At 35.8% G+C, this 25,815-nt stretch overlaps 1 protein-coding gene across 6 annotated transcripts in view; it reads left to right on the top strand.

Annotated features, from left to right (window-relative positions):
• Positions 1-25,815, top strand: part of STAG2 (stromal antigen 2) — a 141,215-nt gene that overhangs the window by 54,894 nt on the left and 60,506 nt on the right. For all 6 annotated transcript variants that reach the window (XM_004762025.2, XM_004762026.3, XM_004762024.3 and 3 more), the window contains 5 exons: positions 1,232-1,375; positions 5,221-5,299; positions 10,540-10,704; positions 20,809-20,905; positions 24,819-24,895. In XM_004762025.2, coding sequence (XP_004762082.1) covers positions 1,332-1,375; positions 5,221-5,299; positions 10,540-10,704; positions 20,809-20,905; positions 24,819-24,895 — 462 coding nt within the window. In that variant the 5' untranslated portion in view covers positions 1,232-1,331. The remainder of the gene's footprint in view (positions 1-1,231; positions 1,376-5,220; positions 5,300-10,539; positions 10,705-20,808; positions 20,906-24,818; positions 24,896-25,815) is intronic.

The following is a 25,815-nucleotide window of genomic DNA, read 5'->3' as shown; positions in this document are numbered from 1 at the left end:
ATGACATTATTGGTATTTAATTGATTGTAAGTTCTTAAGGGAATAGATCAGTACTAACATTGTTTCCCCTTCCCTGTTCAACACAGTATAGTATTAATCAAGGTTATTTATTAATGAGTGAGACTTTGCGGGTTCTATGTTTCATCTATCATAGAAGAACCTGCCCCCCCCATTTTTTTTTTTTAAAGTAGGTTTTATGCCCAATATGGCTCTTGAACTCGTGACCAGCCAGGTACTGCTAGCAAAAGCTGTGGAGTTTTCAGGCATTGTATTATGATTTGAATTTGTCATAAGGATTTTAGGACCAGTAGAAGAATCACATCCTGTTCCTGTTTAGGGCATATGTCTTTTTAAGCCAGGCAAGAGCATCATAACAAATCTTATTTTATTTTAATTAATTAATTAAAATCAGAACATTTATTATGTGGCTCATCATTGAAATACATAAGATGAGCTGGTTGTTTCAACAGCTGCCCTCTTGAGCTTAGGTGTTGTTCCTTCATGGAATCCATGCCTGAATCTGCGGTATACAATTAGGTGTCTCATTCGACCAGTCCCAGTGGTATTTCATCTTTTAGCCTGGGTACTTCAGTTGTACTTTCTCTTCCTCTTGGCAGGATAGCCACATATGCCATAGGTCAATTTCTGAAGGTGGTAGGCCTTAGAGCCACAGTGGCGGCACAAAATGTGTGTCTTACTGCAGTGGTTTCCAGTGATTATGTCCCCTCCTTCATCATCTTGTTTCTGTGGCTAAGACCAAAGAGCGAGAATCATACAAATTTTAAAAATAATTATAATACCAGGGTTTTTCTTTGTATCTGTTAATACTGTTGTGGGACTGCAACAGTTTATAACAAATCCATATCTTAAAAAGGCAGGGTGTCTGGGTGGCTTAGTCGGTTAAGCGTCTAACTGCGTTTGACTCTTGATTTCTTCTCAAGTCACGATCTCAGGGTCCTGTGATGGAACCCCTTATTGGGCTACCTGCTCAACGGGGAGTCTGTTTACCACACCTTCCCTCTGCCCCTCCCCCTGCTTGTGCACTCTCTCTCAAATAAATAAATAAGTCTTAAAATCTTTTTAAAAAAATGCAGTCAAATGCAAGGGGGAAAAAATCCTTTTTTACCTGAAGGACAGTAGCAGGCCCTGGGAAATTTAATTTTTGAGTACAGATATCCTTCCCAATATTTTTCATTTGTTGGTAATAAATATGGCATCCCTTCCCTTAAAGGAATTGTTTGTCTTAGAAGAAAGAAGCAAACCATTGTTTTACCCACGTAAATCTATGAATATCTTTCTGACATTGGGGTGTTCCAGAAGATGATAAAGAAATGATAGCAGCTCCAGAAATACCAACTGATTTTAATCTACTACAGTAAGTATATTATGAAAATTCTTAAATACTTTTTCCACAAAATGGGCAATATATTAACTTCAGTTAAAATTATTTCTGCAGAAGTTCTAATGTATAAGATAAAAGTATGTATATTTTGAAACAGTTTATATCAAAGCTCATTGGTCTTTGTAACAGTGATTCCATGTTTTTTTGTACTATGTTTTTGATTTATTTTTTAATTTAGATACAGTACAATTTATTATTTTGCTGTGGAGTTCTTTGAACCCATAATTAGGTTTTACAATCGCAACTGTTTTGAGGGAGTGCCATGAAATTCTTAAAAAGTGTTCCCATTGGTAAGGAATATATACCACATAGTAGTATTGAGGGTGTAATACCAGATTTCTGTTATAAAGCGCACTGATAATAAGTTTAAATATGGGAGGGTAGGACATGCTGTCCATATTTTTTTTCAGAAAAAAATTACATGCTTATTGGTCTATAAAGTGACTTCAACATAGGTATTTTCGTCACCCTTGTCTTAAAAGCCACCTCTACTCCTTATTCAACTTTTATTCTAATTACTCTTTAGTATTTGATGTAGGGAGGAATTTCAGCTACTGTATGTAATAGTTGTTTTCATACTAAGCTGCAGTTTCATGAGGTGCCTCAGTGAAAAAGGAACCCTTAAACTGTCTTTGGATCCCTTTAACTTTATACACATATATACTATACTATATTTTCTGTTGGAATCTTTATAACACTTGATTTGAAAATAATTTGGCTGCTATGAATTTTGAAAACATCAGATAAATACTTTGTACATAATGGTAGCCAGTGTCTACTTTTGATGCTTTTTATAGGTATTCATTTTAAAAATAATTTTATTATTTTCGGTGGAGACTAAGGTGGTCTGTGGGGATATTGCTAGTATTTTGAAGTGTGCTTTTCAGTGTGATATTATCCCAGTGTATATGGACTCTGTTTTTAAGATTCTTGAGGAAAATTTCGTGTTTTTGTTTGAGGTGGGATACAGGATAGTCCAAGGAAAATGTAATGTTTGGTTGGACTACTATGAAATTATGAAATTTCTTAAATATGTTAAGATTGGAGACAAGAATGTTTGTGTTATAAACTAGACTACTGACTATTAGAATATCTCAAGTAATTAAGGCCTGAAATAGTTTAATGGGTAAGAGAGAATTGATGTGGAGGTAGAATAAACAAGTGTTCGGTTGGGTATGTGAGATGGGGGACAGGGTAAAGAGAAAGGAGTGGAAGAGTCAATCATATGATAGATGACTCACGAAATTTCAGGCCACTAAAAGGTTAACCTGCTATGCTCCATAAACATGCTAGCATAGGTTATTTTACCTGGGATAGGTGGTGGTGGTGTTCTTTTGATCTTAAAAGCAGAGGAAAACATAGGAGAAAGGCAGACTTTCAAGAGTATTTCTTTGGTTGGGGATGTGTTAGGCTCTTACACTGATTACTCACTTTAGCTTTCTTCATAAGGTTTTCCATTTAGTAATCAAACCTCTAGTGGCTCATTCTTTTAGTTGGGAGAGATGAGAATTAAGAGTGTAATTGAGCCTGTGATTAGTCTGTAGCCATTGGAATATAGCGAAGACTAGTGATTGTAGATTTATAGCAGTTAGAGAGCTAAGAGAGCTAGTGTCCCACAAGTGTCTTAGGAATAAAGAAATATTACTTATAGACAACAAGATACCTAAAAACATTATCTTTCTTTTCTTTTTCTTTTCTTTCTTTCTGTTTTTTTTTGTGCAAGGCCATATAGGCGTGTGGGAAGGATATTGATGACAACAATCTTCTTAAGATGTAATAGTCATGATTTTCAGGGTTGATATGACAGTAGTCATTCAGGTTTTGGTGCATTAACTCTTGGGAAATGGGATTTATTATAGGCCCTTTCCTCACAACATTATAGGACATAGTTAGGATTACCACAATCTTCAATACATTGTTTAAATTATGTTGTAGGTAACTGCTATTAATAGTAATTTTTTCCTTGCTAGCAACTTAACCATTACTATAGGTATATAAAGTATACCTACTTACCTCATAACCTCTGGACAACTGGTTATTTTAGCAATAAAAATGGAAATAGAAGAAATCTAGTTAGAGAAGAATAGCTTTGCATTTTGATTCCATTTGTTTTAAGCAAAACTGGTACTAGGATTACATATTTGAAGTGGTAAAAATGTATCTTTCATGGGTGTGGCTCAGTTCTAAACTCATTATGACCCAGATTTCAAGTAAGCCTTGCCTTCAGCTCTTAAATGTGAGGGTATATTACTACTACTTAGATAGACCCATGTTTGCATATTTAGGAAGCATTATACATATGTATTTAAATTAGTCTTCTTCCTTATGTGAGAAAATCCAGATTATATAAAACACCTCACCTACTCCAAAATAAAGGGCAACTTCCTAGAATTACAGATTTATATATTTATGTGAGAGAGAGACAGTGAAAATATGTAGATTTACATGTTGGAGGAGATTGAAGAAACTTTTAGAGATTTCATTCTTTCTTGCATGTACATTGTTTATAGATGAAAAGATTGAGAGGTTGTCACTTGTCTAAGATCACACAGTTTCTTAGTACTAGAATCAGTTCTCCTGTAGTTCACCACCTCTTTACTTCATAAAGGATTTTGATCAGTTAGCACTTCCCTATTGTGTTTCTTTCTTTGTTTTTTTTTTAAAGATTTTATTTATTTATTTGACAGAGATCACAATTAGGCAGAGAGGCAGGCAGACAGAGAGGAGGAAGCAGGCTCCCCGATGAGCAGAGAGCCCGACGTGGGGCTCTATCCCAGGACCCAGGGATCATGACCTGAGCTGAAGGCAGAGGCCTAACCCACTGATCCACCCAGGCACCCCCCTTATTGTATTTCAAATGGTTTAGTTTGTAAAAATGTTTTATACATATCCTTTCAGAAGTACATGTTTTGTATAGTTATATTTCCAAATGTTTTTTGAGTGAGCAAGGAGTGGTCAGAGGATTCTTTTTTTTTTTTTTAAGATTTTATTTATTTACTTGACAAAGATCACAAGTAGGCAGAGAGGCAGAGAAAGCGAGAGCTAGAGAGAGAGAGGGAAGCAGGCTCACCTCTGAGCAGAGAGCCCGATGCGGGGCTCGATCCCAGGACCCTGAGATCATGACCTGAGCCGAAGGCAGAGGCTTAACCCACTGAGTCACCCAGGCGCCCCCAGAGAATTCTTAATATCACTAAAATTCCCTAATAAAGATCATCCAGTTCCTAGTGTTAAAATGTAGTCTTCTCTGAACTCCATGGTGTTGAATCAGAAAATGAAACCAGCCATTACAATAGAACACCACAGTTACTATGGTTAAAATTTTTTTAAAAAGATTTTATTTATTTATTTGACTGACAGAGATCACAAGTAGGCAGAGAGGCTGGCAGAAAGAGAGGGGGAGGCAGGCTTCCTGCTTAGCAAAGAGCCTGATGTGGGGCTTGATCCCAGGACCCTGGGATCATGAGCTGAGCTGAAGGCAGAGACTTTAATCCACTGAGCCACCCAGGTACCCCTGTGGTTAAAATTTTGAGAGCCACTGGTATTATATGTTTTTGTTTTGGTTAAAAATTAAGAAAATAAAAAATGTTTATAGATATTTTTATTTTAGATTATTGCTTTGTAGTTTGTTATATAATTTTATGTTTGGTAATATGCTATGGTATGATGTTTTGGGAAAGCATCTTAGTTACATGTAATGCTAATAAGGAATTTTGTGAAGAGTTCACCAAGCCTTTGTTTTAGAAAATATGGCTAAAATTAGAAACTTCACCTATATTTCTAAAGAAAGTTTTAAATAATTGCTTATCTTTCTGTCACAGGGAGTCAGAAACACATTTTTCTTCTGACACAGATTTTGAAGACATTGAAGGAAAAAACCAAAAGCAAGGCAAAGGAAAAGTATGTATAGAATATATGACTTTGTTTTGGTTCTTTAAGTCATTTGTATACATACATGCATATATACATATAAAAATATATAACTGTTTTAGTTATGGCTCACATGTTGTCTTTTAAAAGTTCTCTCCCCACCACTGGTATGGTAAGCCTTCTGAATGTATATGGTTTCTTTGGCTTCTAGGTCAAATATCTTTTGATTATCTGTTTTCCACTACTGTAAAGTTGAAATTAATAATACAACATTGTTTCTTTTTTAAAATTTTGTTAAGTTCTTAATTTTAATTCCAGTATAGTTGACCTACAGTGTAATAGTTTTAGGTGTACAGTTTAGTGATTCAGCAATTCTATACATAATTCAGTGCTTGTTATGATAAGTATAGTCTTTAATCCCCATCACCTATTTCATCCATTCCCCCACCCCACCTCCCTCTGGTAACCATCAGTTTGTTTTCTGTAGTTAGAGTCTGATTCTTGGTTTGTCTCTCTTTTCCTTTGTTTCTTAAATTCCACATATGAGTGAAATCATACAGTATTTGTCTTTCTCTGACTTACTTTGATTAATGTTATACTCTCTACCTCCATCCATGTTTTTGCAAATGGCAAGATTTCATTCTTTTTTTGTGGCTGGATAATTTTCTGTTGTATATGTAGACACCACATCTTCTTTATTCATTCATCTATGGATGGGTATTTGCACTGCTTCCATAATTTGGCTATTGTAAATAATGCTGCAGTAAACATATGGGTACATATATCCTTTCAAATTAGCGTTTTTATATTCTTTGGATAAATACCAGTAGTGTGATTATTGGATCATAGGGTAGTTCTATTTTTAATGTTTTGAGGAACCTCTACTGTTTTCCACAGTGGCTGCACCAGTTTGTGTTCCTGCTAACAGTGCATGAGTGTTCCTTTTCTCCACATCCTCACCAACACTTGTTGTTTGTATTTCTAATAGTTTATTTTGTAAAGCACAATTTGCTAAGCACAATGTGATACTCTGTTGGCTTTATTTACGCATGAGTAGTCAAACATAAGCAAAGCAATAAATAAAATTCCTTGTTCTAAACTATCCTGAAAATGTAACCTATAATCAGTTTAAGTCCAGTAGGTTCCAGTTGACAAGAGTTTTACTCTTTATAAGTAATGCTAAGGATAAAAAGTAACAAAGTGAGGGGTCCCTAGCGAGCTCAGTCAGAAGAGCATTCAACGCTTGATCTCCAGGTTGTGTAGGGGTTACTTAAATAAATAAAAATTAAAAAAAAAACAAAACTAAAACCTAACAAAGGGAGGTTCTGATTCAACAGAATGAAGATTTAGAATATAAGTGCCTAGCCTGAGGACCCTGAATGACTTGTTGAATGCGTAAATTATTTTGATGTTTTGGAAAGTACATTTGACTCTGTGCATGTGTATAAATACAGTGTGTAAAAGATGACTTGTTTTTGTTCACCATTTTCTTTCCCAAAATGAATTTTGGATTTATATTTTCTTACAACAAATTTTTAAAATCTATTTATTTAAAAAATTTTTAAAAAAGATTTTATTTATTTAGAGAGAGAGCACAAGCAGGACTTAGGGCAGAAAAAAAGGGGAGAAAGAATCTCAAGCAGACGGCACGCTGAGCATGGAGACCCATGCAGGGCTTGATCTCATGGCGCTGAGATCAAGATCTAAGCTGGAATCAAGAGTCAGATGCTTAACTGACTGACTCACCCAGGCACCGTGACACACTTACTTTTAAAAAGTCTGTAATTTTCATGATCTCAGGGTCCTGGGATGAATTCCTGCATTGGGCTCTCTGCTCAGCAGGGAGCCTGCTTCCTCCTCTCTCTGCCTATTTGCCTACCTGTGATCTCTCTCTATCTGTGTCAAATAAATAAAATCTTTTAAAAAAAGTCTGGGGTGCCTGGGTGGCTCAGTGGCTTAAAGCCTCTGCCTTCGGCTCAGGTCATGATTTCAGGGTCCTGGGATGGAGTCCGACCTCGGGGTTCCTTGCTCAGTGGGGAGCGTGCTCCTCTCTCTCCAACTCCCCCTTCTTGTGCTCACTCTCTCTCTGACAAATAAATAAATAAAGTCTTAAAAACAAAAGGAAAAATGTCTATAATACAGAACTGTACAATAAACAAAGTAAATTTCCCTGTAAACCTATGTCACAGAGGTAAGATAATCTTTAAACATTTTGTGAACCGTTCTTTTATACATACATCTGTGTATAAACATGCACATCGACTTTTACTTAAATGGATTCATACTATGCAAACTGTTTAATTTGCTTTTAAAACTTAATAGTATGTTGTAAGTAGCTTTCCTGTCAGTGAATTTTTTTTAAAGGTTCTTTTATTTATTTGACAGACAAGAGATCACAAGTAGGCAGAGAGGCAGGCAGAGAGAGAGAGAGAGAGAGAGAGCAAGCGAGAGGAGTGAAGCAGGCTCCCTGCTGAACAGAGAGCCTTATGTGGGGCTGGATCCCAGGACCCTAGGATCAGGACCTGAGCCTAAGGCAGAGGCTTTAGCCCACTGAGCCACTCAGGTGCCCCATCAGTGAATTTTGGCTATCATTTCTAATGGTGTCATAGTACCCCATTTTATCTATGGAATACAATTTATTTAATTAATCTTTGGCATATATTTTTAGAGTTCACATAATCCATATTTCATAATTTGATATCCTTTTTCAGTCTCTTAAAACATAGACATTTTGAGACAAAAGTGTGAATAAATTAAATGTTAACTCATGACTGTTCGAAGACAGTCATAATTCTAGTGGGTAGTATATGGTTATCCATTAGAAAACTAATTTTTCTTATTCTTCAGCCATCTTGCAAAACTGAAAATGTACTTTTGACTTCGATTTAATTTACAAGTTGGGATAAGACTCACAGTGGCATCTGACTAGAGGACTCCCCAAAGTTTTTGTGCCACAGTTTAACTTTGTATAGTCACTGCTATGAGTGAGGTATTAGGTCTCAGTTTAAGGATTTATTATAATAATAATAATCATAGTAACTACGTTTTGACACTGCACTATGTATGTTCCAAGCACTGTGCTAAAAATACGTTATCTAATTTAATATTTGAACCACCCTGTGAATTAGAAAACTTCCTGATTTTATAGATAGGAAACTGGTCCAGAGAAGTTCAGTGGTTCAAGGGTTTGAACCCACATCTGTTCAAGGGTGGTGAGAGCAGAAGCAGGGTTGGGGCAGAGGAAGAGGAAGAAGCAGACTCCCCACTGAGCAGGGAGTCCCATGTGGAGCTTTATCCCAGAACCTGAGATCAGGACCAGAGCCAGAGGCAGAGGCTTAGCCACTGAGCCACCCAGGTACCCCCCACCTCAATCCCCCAACCCCATAGTCTTGCTTTAGAGATGTTTTTTCATCTACAAGATTGTGCCCAGGTTAGCATGTTTACTTCTTGTACTTCCCTGTATTACCATTCCTTGTACATTGTTTTTTTTTTTTCCTAGCATAGCATATCCACTGAGCCATTTTAATTGTACTAGTTTTCCATACCAACAGGGAATATTGAAGCATATGATAGGTAAATTGAAAATATATAATTCCATTTAATTAACACTAACATTTTCTAATTTTCTGGTGTACTGTCTGTAGTTGATCTTTTCTTTCACCCTTATCTCTGAAATTACTTTTACTGGGGACAATAACCTTTCATTCTGCAATTAGGAATTAATGACTTAGGTTCACAAAGACAGACTCTCCTTAACAAAAGAATGTACATTAACAAGTAATACATTTCAGTTGTTAGGAAGGAGTTTGAGGTAGTTGTTAAGAGTAGGGTGGTTTTGGAAGGAGGAAGGAATCCTCTGTGGAGCAAAGTATACAAACATACAAAGTATACAAACAAAGTATACAAACAAAGTATACAAACGCTGTCAGTAGAAATAAGTGTGTAGACCTGGCGGTAGATGAGGAGTATGCAAATGATTTAAGAATTTTTTTTTTAATTTTTAAAGACTTGTAAAAATAAAGAATACGTGACAGATCTCTGTCAAATAAAATCTTAAAAAAAATCTTTACATATTACAATAGATGATTTCTACATCTTTTTTCAACCTCCGCATTTCTGTGATTTAGAGCAAGGATCAGCAAACTTTCTGTAAAATACCACACAGTAAATATTTCAGACTTTGCAGGCCACCACATTCCATCTCTGTCACATATTCTTTTTTTTTTTTTTAAGGATTTTTATTTTACTTATTTGACAGAGGGAGATCACAAGTAGGCAGGGAGACCGGCAGAGAGAGGAGGAAGCAGGCTCCCCACCAAGCAGAAAGCCCAGTGCGGGGCTCAATCCCAGGACCCTGGGATCATGACCTGTGCCAAAGGCAGAGGCTTTAACCCATTGAGCCACCCAGATGCCCCTAATCTGTAAAGATGTAATACAACTTTGACATTTTAGAAATGAGGATTCTGAGTTAGGGAATGACTTGCTTTTCTATAACAAGTTAAAAGGCCGTGGGAAGTATTTTATAACTGAGGCGTGTAGGCAGCCTTTTAGCTGATTATGAAGTCCCCACTCCCCAGTACTGACAACTCCCTTATAAATGGGCTTCATTTCCATAGTGTTCATTAACAAATTTTCTTGATAAATAAGTGTTGAATTACACTAGTTGTACAGAGGAACATGATTTTTTAAATTTGAATTCTCCTTTGTTTATTCGGAATATGAGTGAGGTTGATACACATATTCATACTTTTTAGAATTCCTTTATCAGTGCACTGCAATAATTTATAAGACTAATAGTAGTTAAAATTTAGAAATTTGAACTAAGTACGAGTTACTTATTTGAGAAAGTGTTTTGTTATTCTTGCTGCCCACTGCAGTCTGCCCCTTAAAGCAGCAACCCTATGAGTAGGCACAGTTTTATCCTCACTTTACAGATTAGAAACTCTGAAGCACAGTATAGTTAAGTCACTTGCCCAACATCACTCCAGTAATAGGAGTAAAACTTTGGACCCATGCAGTCTGTCAGTCTGCTGAGGCTGTGCTCTTTACTACAGTGTCATGTGAGGTGTCTGGTACTGTAAATGAAAAAGTTGATGCCACAAAGAAGCTGTCTCAACCGTATCATTTTATTATGACATGTATGGCACTCCTCTTTAGGTCAGGTTTAGGCACGTTATAATTATGTACCTTTTTAACTGCTTTCTGCTGTAGCTTTATTTTAAATTTTCAAGGATAATGATATAACTTAATTAACTTGTATTTTTATGCAGACTTGTAAAAAAGGCAAAAAGGGCCCAGGAGAAAAGGGCAAAGGTGGAAATGGTGGAGGAAAACCTCCTTCTGGTCCAAACCGAATGAATGGTCATCACCAACAGAATGGAGTGGAAAACATGATGTTGTTTGAAGTTGTTAAAATGGGCAAGAGTGCTATGCAGGTAATGTTTATTATGTTCTTCCCAGTTCATTTGTTCATTTTAAACTTCAGTGAGTTATATAAAATCCCTGAGTTTTCTAATTGCACTAAAAGAAACTGACACTTGCTTATTAGAAAAAAGCAACAAAGTCATCGGAAAACTAGGAATCTGTCTATTCAGACATAAGACCTTTAAGCTGTGTCTTGAGTCATTTTCTGCTGCATTATTTTCTTTTAATAGCATATAATAAAAAATTATTTGCTAAAAAAATATGCTGATGTAAACTCTGAGGTTTCAGTTACCCCTGAATTTATTTGGCTGCCATTAAAATATGAAGTCCTTTGCCCATATAGAATTCTTGGTTGAGTGATCTAATATAATCACTCTCCACTTTAGTGAATTGAATTATGTTGATCACTGTTGTCTGTTACAAAGTTTATTACTTGTGCTGTTTCTTAGCAGAAGAGTAAAAAGTGAGAGTCATAGCCATGTCAAATCATCCTAATTTTATTCCTTCTGTATAATTTTATGACAATAGAAGCATTTAGGTTTTACAGTGGAGACTAAACCCATATGGTTTTAAAGAAATTGAATAAACACTATGCTCAAAGAATATACATGCTTACTAAAGTTATTTTTTGCTGTATAAAAGCCATAGGGAATATTTTTTAGGGAATTAATTTCAATTAATTAAATGATTTATGGAGAACTAGCCATTTAAGCATTCTCTTACGAGAGAGTAACAAATGCAAATCTTGTTTATAAATATGGACTTTAACTGATATGTATGGCTTTGTAGATAAATTTTTAAGTATCAGTTGGGAATGAGAAGCCACATTTTTACATGTAAAATAAAAATTGTTTGTTGTTTTGAGCTATCACCAGTTGTACAGAGGAATGTGACTTTTAAAATTTGAATTTGGGGATGCCTGGGTGGCTCAGTTGTTAAGCAACTGCCTTCAGCTCAGGTCATGATCCCAGGGCCCTGAGATTGAACATCAGGCTCATTGCTCAGCAGGGAGCCTGCTTCTCCCTCTCCTACTCCCCATGCTTGTGTTCCCTCTCAGCTGTCTCTGTCAAATAATTAAAATCTTTAAAAATAATAAATAAAATTTGAATTTGCCTTAATTTAGTCATACATAGTTTGCCTTTTATATAGTTGTGATGAAGGTATAGATTTTATTTATTTAATGTTTTAAATTATTATTTCATATATACATTCAATATTTTTAAAAATAATGTCCTATTATATTATAGTGATATGGTTTATTTAGTCATTCCCTAATTTAGAAAGTTGTCCCCTTCTCTCTGATTGCCATTTTGGGTAAACTTCATCAAAGGAATAAATTGTCTCCGTTACGTTATATATACCATTTCATTACTTTCCTTTTTATATTATACTTTTTCTCTATAATATTTTAAGCTGTTAAATGCATTAATCTTTTTTGGGTATCTTTCATTTTTGTTAACATCCGAAATCTCAACTTATATCCACAGCTAATTAGGCTGTTCTATTTTTGTCTAGTCTATAGGGTTTTTGTTTAACTTTTCTGTTCATCAAAAATTTTTAATAGAAAATGTGAGGATTTAGCTTTATATTCAGTTGTTTTGTTAGTGGTATCTCAGTGTTTAAAGAATGAACTTTTTCCTTATTTTTATGTTGATTATGGTTTGGCATATATTAAGATTGTACCTCTGTGTTAACTTGTTTTTTCTGTTTCACCCTTAAAAGTGAAATGTGCACAGTATCTCTCCACTGATTTCCCTGAATGGACTCTTAACCTCCAGTTTGTTTTGTGTACTCCCACTTGTGTTATCTTGGTAATAGGAAATTTGATCAAGGAAGTCTCCTGTTTACAAGCTTCTAACAGTTCTTCCTTATCTAAAAGTTCCAGCCCAGATTTTTTTTTTATGATGTGCTTCCTATTCCCTAGCCACTGTACATACTCTGCCTCCACCCTACTCTCCACAACCCCCCCACCTTTCTTTTTGTTTTTCCCTTTGCCTGGAATACTCTTCATGTAAGATTAACTTAAATCACATGTCACTCTGAGAAGCATTCTTGGGCTCTGTCTTTCTCCCCTTGAATATATTTTTTACTCTTCTTTTTCCATTATAGCACTTAATATATTTTATTATAGGTATGCATATGTCTGAATTTGCTTCTAGATCATTAATTTCTTGATCAAGGACTGTATATTATTCATTTTTTAAATCCCAGGATATACCTATTTCAGTAATTAGAGGTGAGGATAAGTATCAGACTGGCTGTTGGTTTTAAAATAGTTATTATATATTAAGAAAGGAGGGATCTGGGACACTTGGGTGGCTCAGTAGGTTAAGTGTCTGCCTTCGGCTCCTGCTGTTGAGTTCCTCTTGGGGCTCCCTGCTCAGCGGGGAGCCTGCTTCCCCCTTTCTCTCTGCCTGCCTATCTGCTTCTCCCTATCCCTGCCTTTCCCTCTGCATGCTACCCTTCCAGCATGCACTTGTGCGCTTTCTCTTTCTCTCTCTGACAAATAAGGAAATCTTTTTAAAAGATTGGTCTTTAAAGGGTGCCTGGGTAGCTCAGTGAGTTAAGCCACTGCCTTTGGCTCAGGTCCTGATCTCAGGGTCCTGGGATTGAGCCCCGCATCAGGCTCTCTGCTCAGCGGGGAGCCTGCTTCCCTCTCTCTCTCTCTCTGCCTGCCTCTTTGCCTACTTGTGATCTCTCTTTGTCAAATAAATAAATAAAATCTTCAAAAAAAATCAGTCTTTTAAAAAAAAAGGGATCATGCATGCATATGCCCCTAGTTCTATTAGATAATATATATTGAATTTTATTGGATAAATTCTTAGCATACTGCTTGATGATTAAAATTTTAAAGTGTTATATTGCATTATTTTTATTACAGCAGCCTTGTATTCCCAGTACAAATTCTATGTGATCTTTTTGAATAAGTTTTTAATATGATGTGGTGATCTTTTTTGTAAGATTTCATTAAGTATTTTTATATCTTTATTGTTGAAATAGCCCTTCTTCCAGTCGTCTATTGCTGTATAACAAATCACTCCAAAGTTAGTGATGTAAAGGAACAGCCATTATACTAGGCTTAATGATTCTCTTGGTCTAGAATTCAGGCAGAAATAAATAGGGATGAAATGGTCTGTGCTCCCATCCGTGATGGTTTGTGCCTTAACCTGAGATACTTTTAATGCTCAGAGGTTACATAAACAGGTAAGGACTGTACTTCCCTGGAGGCTTCTTTATTCATTCACTCCTAATCTGGAGTGACTTGAAGGCTGGGCACTGCTGGAACTATTACCTAGAATACCTACAAATGGTTTTTGCATGTGGTTTGGGTTTCCTACAGTATGGCTTCTGGGTTTGGAGAGTGTCTTGAGCAGAGATCTGATTCTCTGTGCTAGAAGAACCAAGTACAGAAGTGGAATGGTGGTCAATGACTTAATCTTGGAAGCATCATTTTTATTGCCTTCAGTCCTAGAAAAGGGAATGTAGACCCCTCTTATTGAAGAGCAGTGTCAAACATTTTGGGCCACGTTTTAAAACTCTCACAGTCCTATAATACATTCTTTTGATATTAATTACCTGTATGATATTTGGGAATAATCTTAAGTTTACATACATAAGCTATTGTCAGATATAGAAAAGGACTGAAATCTAGAAATTAGGTAAAATTTTAGAAGATCTCCAATCTCTTTGAGCTAGGTAATTCTTAGATAATATATCCTTTTTCTTTTCTTTAATTTGTAATGATACCACCATTTCTGTACATCAGATTGCACACATAATCCATTTAGTTTATACCCAGGTTTTGTATTTATTTGTATATAACTTAAACATTTTTCCCTCCTGATGCTTTTTTTTTTAAAGATGTATTTATTTTATTAGAGCTAGAAAGTGTGCATGTGTGTGCAAGAATGGGGGGGAGAGGCAGAGGAAAAGAATATTAAGTAGACTTCCTGCTGAGTGTGGAGCGCACTTTGGCTCCATCTCAGGACCCGGAGATCATGACCTGAACTGCGATCAAGAGTGGGATGCTCAATGAACTGAGCTACCCAGGTTCCCCTGTCATCCTAATTTTTAAAACTTGGTTTATTTAAAAATAGTTTTCATCTGCTGTTTGGTTTCCTCTCCTATCCCCCAAAGAATAACGTGCTGCTTTTTATTTTTTTTAGCTCTGTCCTATTAAAAAAAAAATACTATGTTGAAACATACTTCACATACTACAAAATTTTAAAATGTTTTTTTAAAATGTAAATTCAGTTGTGTTTAGTATATTCATAGAGTTGTGTAGCCAACACCACAGTCTAATTTTAAAATATTTTTCAGTACCCCAGAAGGAAACTTTGTGCCTGTTAGTCAGTTACTTTCTCTTTGCCTGTCCCAGGTCTAGGCTACCACTAACGTAGTTTTTATAAATTTGCCTATTCTGGACATTTCATATATATGATTCATTCAATATGTGGTCCTTTATCAGTGGTTTCTTTGACTTAGCATGTTTTCAAGGTTCATCCATATTGTGGTATGTATTATAATCTCATTCTTTTTTATTGCCAAATAATACACCATTTTGTTTATCCGTTCATCTTTTGATGCATATTTGCTTTGGTTCTACTTTTTGGCTATTGTGATTAATGCTATTACAGGTATTCTTGTACAAGTCTTTTTTTTTTTTAATTTTTTGTGTATGTCTTCATTTCTCCTGGGTATTATATATCTAGGAGTTGAGTTGTAGGATCATATGGTAACTGTTTAACCTTTTTTGTTTCATTTATTTTTAAAAATATTTTATTTATTTATTCGACAGAGAGAGAGCGAGAGAGGGGATACAAGCCAGGGGAGTGGGAGAGGGAGAAGCAGGCTTCCCGCCGAGCAGGGAGCCCAATGTGGGGCTTGATCTGGGGCTTGATCCAAGGATCCTGGGATCCTGAGCCAGAGGCAGACACTGAATGACTGAGCCACCCAGGGGGCCCCAAACCTTTTTTTTTTTTTTTTTAAAGATTTTATTTATTTACTTGAGAGGGAGAGAGCACAGGCAGGGGGTGGGGGCAGCAGAGAGAGAGGGAGAAGCAGGCTCCCCAATAAGCAGGGAGCCCAGTGTGGGGCTCAATCCCAGGATCATAACCTGAGCTGAAGGTAGATGTTTAATGGGCTGAGCTACTCAGGTTTCCCAAGTGGTATCTTACTATTTTATTTTTGATTTCCATTTTCTTGGTGGCCAGTTTTGAGCATCTTTTGATGAGCCAATGGCTATTTGTATGTCTTCTATAAAGAGCTATATTTAGAATCTTTGTCTATATTATTAATTAGATTACTTGGCTTTTAAAAATTATTGGATTGCTCTTTTTTTTTTTAAAGATTTTATTTATTTATTTGACAGACAGAGATCACAAGTAGGCAGAGAGGCAGGCAGAGAGAGAGAGAGAGAGAGAGAGGGAAGCAGGCTTCCTGCGGAGCAGAGAGCCCGATGCGGGGCTCGATCCCGGGACCCTGAGATCATGACCCGAGCCGAAGGCAGCAGCCCAAACCACTGAGCCACCCAGGTGCCCCTATTGGATTGCTCTTAAAAAAATTATTGAATTGCTCTTAAGTCCCTTTCCTTAAACTTCATGAGTCTGGGTGGCTCAGTGGGTTAAGCCTCTGCCTTCGGTCAGGTCATGATCTCAGGGTCCTGGGATCGAGCCTCACATTGGGCTCTCTGCTCAGCAGGGAGCCTGCTTCCTCCTTTCTCTGCCTGCTCTCTGCCTTCTTGTGATCTCTGTCAAATAAATAAATAAAAATATTTTTATAAAATCATTAAATTGCAAGAGTTCTTGATGTAGGCATACCTCAGGGGTCCTGCGAGTTGGATTTTAGACCACTTCACTAAAGCAGATAACACAATAAAGCAAGTCAGATGAATTTTTTTGGTATCCCAATTCCTATAAAAGTTATGTTTATATTGTAGTCTGTTAAGTTTGCAACAGCATTATGTGTGAACTGTATATACCTTAAAAAAATACTTTATTGCTAAAAAATATTAATTATCTGAGCTTACAGTGAGTTGTATAATCTTTTTTCTGGTAGAGGATCTTGCCTCAGTGTTGATGGCTGCCCACTGATTGAGGTGGTGTTTGCTGAAGGTTTGGGTGGCAATGGCAATTTCTTAGAATAAGACAACAATGAACTTTGCCGCAGTGATAGATACCTTTTCACAGTTGGTTTCTTTGTAGTATGAGATACTGTTTGATAGCATTTTACCCACATTAGAACTTCTTTCAAAATTGAAGTCAGTCTTCTCTAACTCTCCTGCTATTTTATCATCCAAGTTGATGTAATATTCTAAATCCTTTGATGTCATTTCAACAATCTTCACAGCATCTTCACCTGGAGTATATTTCTCCTCAAGAAATCACTTTCTTTGATCATCCATAAGAAGTAGTTCCTCATCTGTTAAAACTTTTATCATGAGATTTCAGCAATTCAGTCACATCTTTAGGCTGCATTTCTTTTTTTAAAAGATTTTGTTTATTTATTTGACAGAGAGAGCACAAGCAGGGGGAGCTGCAGGCAGAGGGAGAGGGAGAAGCAGGCTCCCCGCTGAGCAGAAAGCCTGACGTGGGGCTCCATCCCAGGACCCTGGGATCATGACCCAAGCTGAAGGCAGACGCTTAACCGACTGAGCCTCCCAGGTGCCCCTAGGCTCCATTTATAATTGTAGTTCTTATGCTATTTTCTACCACATCTGCAGTGAAATTTTTACCACATCCATTGAAAGTCATGAAGCCCTCAAAATCATCTATTAGAGTTACAATCAGCTTCTTTTAAAGTCCTGTTAATGTTGATAGTTTGACTTCTTCCCATGGATCATGAATGTTCTTAATGGAATCTAGAATGATGAATCATTTACAGAAGGTTTTCAGTTGATTTTGCCCATATCCATCAGAGGAGTCACCATGTAAGGCTATGTATATAGCCTTGTGAAAATGCATTTCTTAAATAAGAAGAATTGAAAGTTGAAATTACTCCTTTAACCATGGGCTTCAGAATGGATTTTTTTGTTAGTAGGCATGAAAACAACATGAATGTCATTGTACAGCTCCATCAGAGCTCTTGAGTGACCAGGTGCATTGTCAGTAACAGTAATATTTTGAAAGGAATCTTTTTCTTCTGAGTAGTGGGTTTTGGAAGTGGGCTTTAAATATTCAGTAAACCATGTTGTAAACAGGCTATTATCCAGTCTTTGTTGTTTGATTTGTAGAGCATAGGCAGAATAGATTCAGCATAATTCTTAAGGGCCCTAGGATTTTTGTAATGGTAAATGAGCCCTGACTTCAGTTTAAAGTAATCAGTTGCATTAAGTCCCTGACAAATAGAGTCAGTCTGTTCTTTGAAGCTTTGGAAGACAGGAATGGACTTCCCCCAGCTATCAAAGTCATAGCATCTACTTCCAATATAAGCCTATTTTGTCTACGTTGAAAATTTGTTGTTGTGTAGCCACTCTGGTTAATTATCTTAGCTAGTTTTCTAGATAACTTACTGCAGCTTCTACATCAGCATTTACTACTATTTCACTTTGTACTTTTTAAAAAATATTTTATTTATTTATTTGACAGACAGAGATTACAGGTAGGTGGATAGGCAGGCAGAGAGGGGGGAAGCAGGCTCCCTGTGGAGCAGAGAGCCCAATGTGGGGCTTGATCCCAGGACCTGGGATCATGATCTGAGCCGAAGGCAGAAGCTTGAAACCACTGAGCCACCTGGGCGCCCTCACTTTGCACTTTGATATAAAGGAGACTCCTTTCCTTAAACTTCATGAACCAACTTCTGCTAGCTTCAAGTTTTCCTTCTGCATTTTTTCTTCACCTCTCCCAGCCTTCAAAGAATTGAAAAGTTGGGAGCCTTGTTCCGGATTAGGCTTTGACTTAAGGCTGTGTTGTGGCTGGTTTGATTCTTTCATTCATATCTCTAAAACATTGTCCACATAGCACAAGGCTGTTTCACTTCATTGTCATCACGTATTCACTGAACAACACTTTATTTTCTGCAAGAATTTCTCCTTTGCATTTATAACTTGGCTGTTTGGCTCAAGAAGCTTATCTTTTGGCCTGTCTTGGCTTTCCACATGCCTTCCTCGGTAAGCATAATCATTTTCTAGCTTTTGATTTAAAGTGAGAGATATGCAGCTCTTCCTTTCACTTAAACACTTGGAGCTCATTGTGGGGTTATTAATTCGCCTAATTTTAATACTGTTATCTGTTAATCTGTTAATACTGTTTCCTGTTAATCTCAGGGAATAGGGAGGTCTGAGGAGAGGGAGAGATGGGGGAATCAGAACACGCACAACGTTTATTAAGTTTGCTCTCTTATATGGGTACGATTCATGGTGCCCCAAAACAACTACAATAGTGGCATCAAAGATCTCTGATCCCGGATTACCATTAATAAATACAATGAAAGAGTTTAAAATGTTGAGAGAATTGCCAAATGTGACAGAGACACATGGTGAGCACCTGCTGCTAAAAAATGGCTCTGATTGACTTGCTTGACACAGGGTTGCCACAAACCTTTGGCTTGTAATACACACACACACACACACACACTCTCACTCTCTCTCTCTCTCTCTCTGTCTGTCTCCCTCTTGCACTGTGAAGCCCAGCGAAGTGCAGTAAACCGAGATATGCCTTTATATTTTGAGTACCAGTGCCTTATCAGATATATGATATGCCTATGTTTTCTCCTAATCTGTGGGTTGCTTCTCTCATCTTTGATGGAGTCTTTTGAAACAAAACTTTTATGATTAAATGAAATTCATTTTTTCTTTTGTCTCGTGCTTTTAGTCTAATATCTAAGAGTACTTTGCTTAACATATGGTTATGAAGACTTACGTGTTTTATAGTTTAAGCTGTTAGATTTCAGTTTCTCATCCATTATAAGTATTATTTATGGTATGAGACAGGGTCCAACTTCAGTCTTTTTTTTTTAATTTTTAAAAAGATTTCGTTATTTGAGAGAGATAATGAGCAGGGGAAGGGGCAGAGGGAGAGGGTGAGACAGAATCTTTAGCAGGTTCCACGCCCAGTGTGGAGCCCCATGTGGGGCTTGATTTCAAAACCCTGAGTTCATAACCTGAGCTCAAGTTGAGTCAGACACTTAACTGACCTATTGAACCATCCAGGCACTCCCAACTTCATTCTTTTGCATGCATATATAGCCAGTTGTCCCAGCACCATTTGTTGAAAAGACTAGTCTTTCTTCATTGAATTGTCTTGGCCTCCTTGTCAAAAATCAAGTAACCATAAATATGAGAGTTTATTTTTGATTTGCATTTTTATTACATTTATCTATACTTTTGTCCTTAAGCCAAAGTCTTGAGTACTGTAGCTTCTAGTAAGTTTTGAAATAATGAAATGTGAGTCTTCCAACTTTGTGCTTCTTTTTCAGGATAGTTTTGACTATTCTAGATCTCTTGCATTACCATAAGGATTTTAGGATCAGCTTTCCAGTTTCTACTAAGAAGCCAGCTGGGTTTTTAATAGGGATTGCATTGACTCTGTATATCTATTTGGAGAGTTATTGTCTACAGATTGATGAACTGTCCTACTTAACTGTGTTTATTTAGCCATTAATTTACTTTTGTTATTAACAGGGGACCAATAGTGTTCACTGTTGAAAAAAATTTGGTTCTGCATTTTCTTATTGACAGAGGCATTTATATCTTTTTAGAAAGATTTTTGTTCTCATTCCATTGCAGTGTTAATATTTAAGTGTTATTTGTATTTAGTACACTATTTTAGTCAAAAAGAAATATGGGTGTGATTTTTAACATTTTCTAGGATATCCTTAATGTCACTAAGAAATAAGTACACTTTATAGAGTTGGGTCCCATAGTTAGTTTTTAGATTCCTTTTAATACAAAATAAACAGAAGACTGATCATCATTATGTGTTATCAGGTGATTATTTTACTGAATTTAGTTTTCTTTTATTGTTAAAATTTAACTTTAAATTTTAGAATACAAGTATATGTATATTAATTTAAAGAAATGTGATACCACTTAATATTGAAATTTAATGACTTTAATCAGACTTAATTCTTAGAACATTAGCAAAAGCTAACGTTTTTTTTTTCCTTCTCTGCTGTAGTCGGTGGTAGATGATTGGATAGAATCATACAAGCATGACCGAGATATAGCACTTCTTGACCTCATCAACTTTTTTATTCAGTGTTCAGGCTGTAAAGGTAAGATACATTTATTTTGGAAGCAGAATGTTCTGAAATGGTCTCTTTTTATTCCACCTAAATATATATTAGCACTTTACATGGAAAATAATGCCAAGGTATGGTATTGTTTGCATTATAATCATATAGAATGTATAAGGACAAAGGAGCAAAGAACAAAGAAAGAAACTCTGTTGAGACAGTTGTGTATTCATGTGTAAAAATTAACCAAAAGCTTCGCAATTTGTAACGTCTATTACTTTTATTAGATATATTTACCACTTTTAGCATCTGGTTTTAGGACCAAAGAAATGGATTAAAATGGGAGAAGGAAGATAACAAAGAGGTACAAGTTCAAGTGGCAGGGAATTGTAAAGTGTAGGGAGTTTAAAGGTGCCATGAATGACAGTAACTAAGTAAGTAGGTAGGTAAGTAACTAAGTTAAGTAAGGTATTGGTGAAATTTCTAGTTTTTTTCTTAAAAAGTAGAGAAGTTTTGGAGTGGGGTCTTACTGGAAATGTTTTCACTTTTTATTTAAAAAGATTTTGAAGTATGAGAGGGGAAAATATACAGTAGTGTCTTCCCTGGGGCAAAAATATTTAGTGCCGACATTGAGCAGGGGGGCACAATTAGGTAAGTTGGGGTGGTGTCATACATCTTGTTCTGAATTAGTAAATGATTCAGACAAAATCATGGACAAGTTTTGATCTATTTTGTTTCTCCCTAATACTTGGTCCATCCTTGAAATTTAAGAAGATGTCCAGGAAAATAAATGCTAGAAAGTTTCCCAAGAGTATTACATTTTTTTAGTGAAAGTGGCACCAAAAACATGTACATCAGAAGTCAGAAGGAGGGCAGTTTGCTTAAAAATAGATCTCAGAAGTTAAGATGGTAAAGAATGACTTAAATCTGTAAAAAGAATCCCAGGAAGCAATTTATTTATGTCTACTGCTTTGTTTCTACAGTAATACTTCAGAAATAATGTTATTGAAATTGTAAAACAAGTAACATTTTTAAAAAGTTTTTAATTTTTTTAACTTTGATTCAGTGACATTTTATTGAAAATAAATTGAGTTACATTCTTTCCACATAACTTTTTCTCTCGGGTAGCATAGGATTAAAATCCTAACTCTTAAAATTATACTGCTCAGTGTAAGATTTAGATAATCTGACTGTATATAAAGATTTTCTTTCAGTTTGGTTTTTAAAATTTTATTTTGATTCCAGTGTAGTTAACATACAGTGATAAATTAGTTTCAGGTGTACAATATCATGATTTAGCAATTCCATATAAACAACATTTTATGAACTGATGCATTTTATTCGAGGTTGATCACAACATTCATTGCAGCATGCATACTAGATATTAAGTATGAGGCCTGATAGAGAAATATATTAACTTCTTGAGTCTGATCTGCGTAATGCCATTAACATGGTTAGTTTTGAGAAAAAAATTTTGTTTTAAAACTTTTTAGAGAATTTAAAACCTTGGAGTACAGAGAATTGCCTAATTTGACTTCTTAGCCATAGGTAGCTGCAAATCAATATAGAAAATTTGACTCTGCTCAAAAGAAATGTAGTAATGACAATATGGTGAATCAGATTAACACTTTGAATAAAAAAGGATATACTGGTATTATTTTTATTTTGTCTGTGTCCAGTCTATCTTTCTGGGGTAGAAGGAATCAGGTACCTGTTTGTTGTATTGTGTAATCAAGGACCCTGTCCTTTCTGTTCAGATTCTGTGAAGGTAGGTTGATTGCCGAACAACTGAACAGGTGCCAGAAATAACTCGATGAGCTGAAATTCTGACTTCTATCTTCAGTCTTCCTTGTTCATACTGTAGTTTGGTCAGTTTTAGTTTCCTAGTTGGGCTTCTGAATTGTAATTTTAAAACAAGGCTATAGTCAGAACATTTTCCCTTTATCAGATTGTTTACTTTTCTGGCACCATTTTGTTTTGTGAATCAGGAGCTTGCCAACTGAACCTTCGGATGTACTTTGTCATATATCGGGTTGCCCGGATTTTTAAAAATTGAAAGTGTTGGAAACTTAAATTATCAGGTAGATTTAAACACTGTCATAATGTTTATTTTAGAATCAAGAAAACTCCATAAAGGAGAATTTATCATCTAATCAAAGTTAAGGTCATTAAGTACTTTCAAAACATACTTAGAATTATTTTGATTGAATTCTTTTAGAAACATCTCTATATGTGCTGTACTTTAGGCTTTTTCTTTTGGGCTCAGGATTGTCATTGCGAGCATCAGTTATTTTACTGTATTTTTGTCTTCAGCAGCTATTGAGGTGTGGAGGGATGTTTGACTATACACTGAATGGTTCCAGACTGCTTTGTGGTTGCTCAATCTGTGACCAGTGTTTCTTTCTTCTTTCCTGGTCATCTGCCACTTTTCATTTTGCCAGTTTTTAGCAGTCTCTCTTCATGTCTGCTATAATTTCAAGGCATGGGGCTCACACGTGATGTCTTAATGGCACCTTCACACCTGCCCCAGGAGTTACATGCATGGAATTTGTGACAGCTGTTTTTTTTTTTCCTGCTTATTTTTGGGTTTCTGGGTGTTAAATGGTCTGAGATGAGAGAGGAGCTTTAGAAATAGGACAGTTGTCAAAATTTATGCAGTATGTTTGCTTTGCGATTTACTGCTATATACATATTTATTTTGTAGAAATTGTTTCAGGGATTGAGTAACTTGTTCTTCTATAGCTTTGCCAAGTTTATAACACCTGGGTGTAAAGTACAGGAAGGTTCAGAAGATATATCCGTGGCTTGATTAAAATTAACCCTTCAAAAGGTTTTTGAGAATGCTGCTTCTTTAGCAAGAGAAATGGTGCCTTCTTCCAGATTTGTTAATATCTTAAAATAATCATGTAGTTCTTTAATGTTGTGGTAAGGGAAGACTCTTCACAGCACCACTAGAAGTTGATCTTACTTGGGGGTGGCATCATGATGTAGATGAATAATCTCAGACAAGGTATTTAACTAATCTTTGCTTTAGCTTTTATTTCCTCATCAGTAAAGCCAGGATTATAGAACCTGCCTCATATTTATGGTATTCATAGTAGTAATATGACTGGCAAGGAATAAGTAATCCAGCAATAGAAATCCAGCTTTGAGCATCCAGTTTCTACATTTGTTCTTTTTAAAATAATTAGATACCCTATCAGTGGAAATTCACGCATATTTTTTCTTGTATTGTCTCATACTCATAATTTCTTCTAGAAATCCCTTTTCTGATATTTGATCTCTACCTGGCTTTTACTTCTTATAATGTGCATCCTTCTTTTTCCCCTTTCCTATCTTCCTTTGAAATTATAAATATCCTTATCAGATTCTTTTTCTGTGAAACCACCTGACTTATGCTTATTTATTTAGTTAGTTAGTTCTGACCCGTGGCCTTTATTGGCATTGTCACTCATTAGGGCTTTTCTTATGTACTATCTTTAATAGTTTTTATTTTTTCCTCCCTCCTTCCCTTCCTTCCTGTTTTTGTTGTTCTTTATTTAACTTCCAACTAGATTATGGATGAACGGAAACTACAACTTACTGTTTATGTTTATTTGAAGCCCTTTTAGAGCATGATTGGATGTAGTTGTGTGTGTGTGTGTGTGTGTGTGTGTGTGTGTATGTAGTAATGCTTAATAAAGAAACCTGACTAAAGTGAACCCTACCTATCACTCTTTTTTGTCTTCAGGTTTATCCTTAAAGTTTTAATTGTTATCCTGGGTGCTGCCTAACCCTTGATAACGTGTATTATATTAAAAGGGACTAAGCCAGTATACATATTGTAGGCAAGAGTCGATTAAGTCAGGTAGGAATGTGATGGAGACTAACAGTGTAAGAGATTGACTTAGAAATTCTCTTTCTTTTATTCATTCTACAATGTATATTAACTTCTTACACTTGAAAATTTCAGGAGTTGTCACAGCAGAAATGTTTAGACATATGCAGAACTCTGAAATAATTCGAAAAATGACTGAAGAGTTTGATGAGGTAACTTATTACCCTAATATTTTGATAATTTTATGCATGTTGATCTTGATATAACCTAAAAGTATTCTTAAATTCTGAGTATGAGTGTTAATGGTAAACAGCTTTGGCATCACATTGAATCAAATGATGAGGAGTGACCTTGGGCAAGTTGTTGTCTTAGCATTGCCTTTATCATCTGTGAATAATACTCTTGGCTAAAAATACTTCTTTCATAAGCCTGTTGTGGATTTAAATGAGTAATGTTTGAAAACTTTATTAGCATTTTACAGTGCCTGGTATGTAATAAGAACTTAATAAATGGTAGCTATTATTGTTATTGTCAGAAAATTAAAACTTCAGTAAAATTTAGTGCCTAAGAACATGTCTTGGAATATTGTAAAAGATAGATTTGGTCAATATTTGGGGAATCAGGTAGCTTAGGCAAAGAACTATAATGTTAATGCTTAGATGGCATGAGGGTTAGGGATGCTTACTGCCCCCTCCACGTGGTCAAAAATATGCATGTATCTTTGGCTTCCCACCCAGCCTTAATTACTCTAATAGCTTGCTTACTTTTCACTAGAAGCTTTGCTGATAAACAGTGATTAACAAACATTTTGTATGTTATATATATTACATACTTATTCTTAGAATAAAGTAAGCTGGAAAAAAAATGTTATTAAGAAAATCATAAGGAAGAGAAGAAAAATTTATAGTACTGTAGGTATATTTATTGGAGAAAATCTGTATATAAGTGGACCTGTACTGTTCAAACTCCTGTTGTTTAATGGTCCACTCTCTACATGTTACTATTTAAAATCTCCTTTATGGGGGCTTCTGGCTGGCTCAGTTAGTAGAGCAGGTGACTCTTGTTCTGGGGTTGTGAGTTTGAGCCCCACATTGGGTGTAGATAGAGAATTACTTGAAAACAAAATCTTTAA

The sequence above is a fragment of the Mustela putorius genome, unplaced genomic scaffold (genome assembly GCF_011764305.1).
Source record: "Mustela putorius furo isolate JIRA1106 unplaced genomic scaffold, ASM1176430v1.1 tig00003901_pilon_pilon_pilon, whole genome shotgun sequence".
Classification (NCBI taxonomy): domain Eukaryota; kingdom Metazoa; phylum Chordata; class Mammalia; order Carnivora; family Mustelidae; genus Mustela; species Mustela putorius.
The sequence above is the reverse complement of the archived record's forward strand: the minus strand, read 5'-3'. Positions and strand labels throughout refer to the sequence as shown.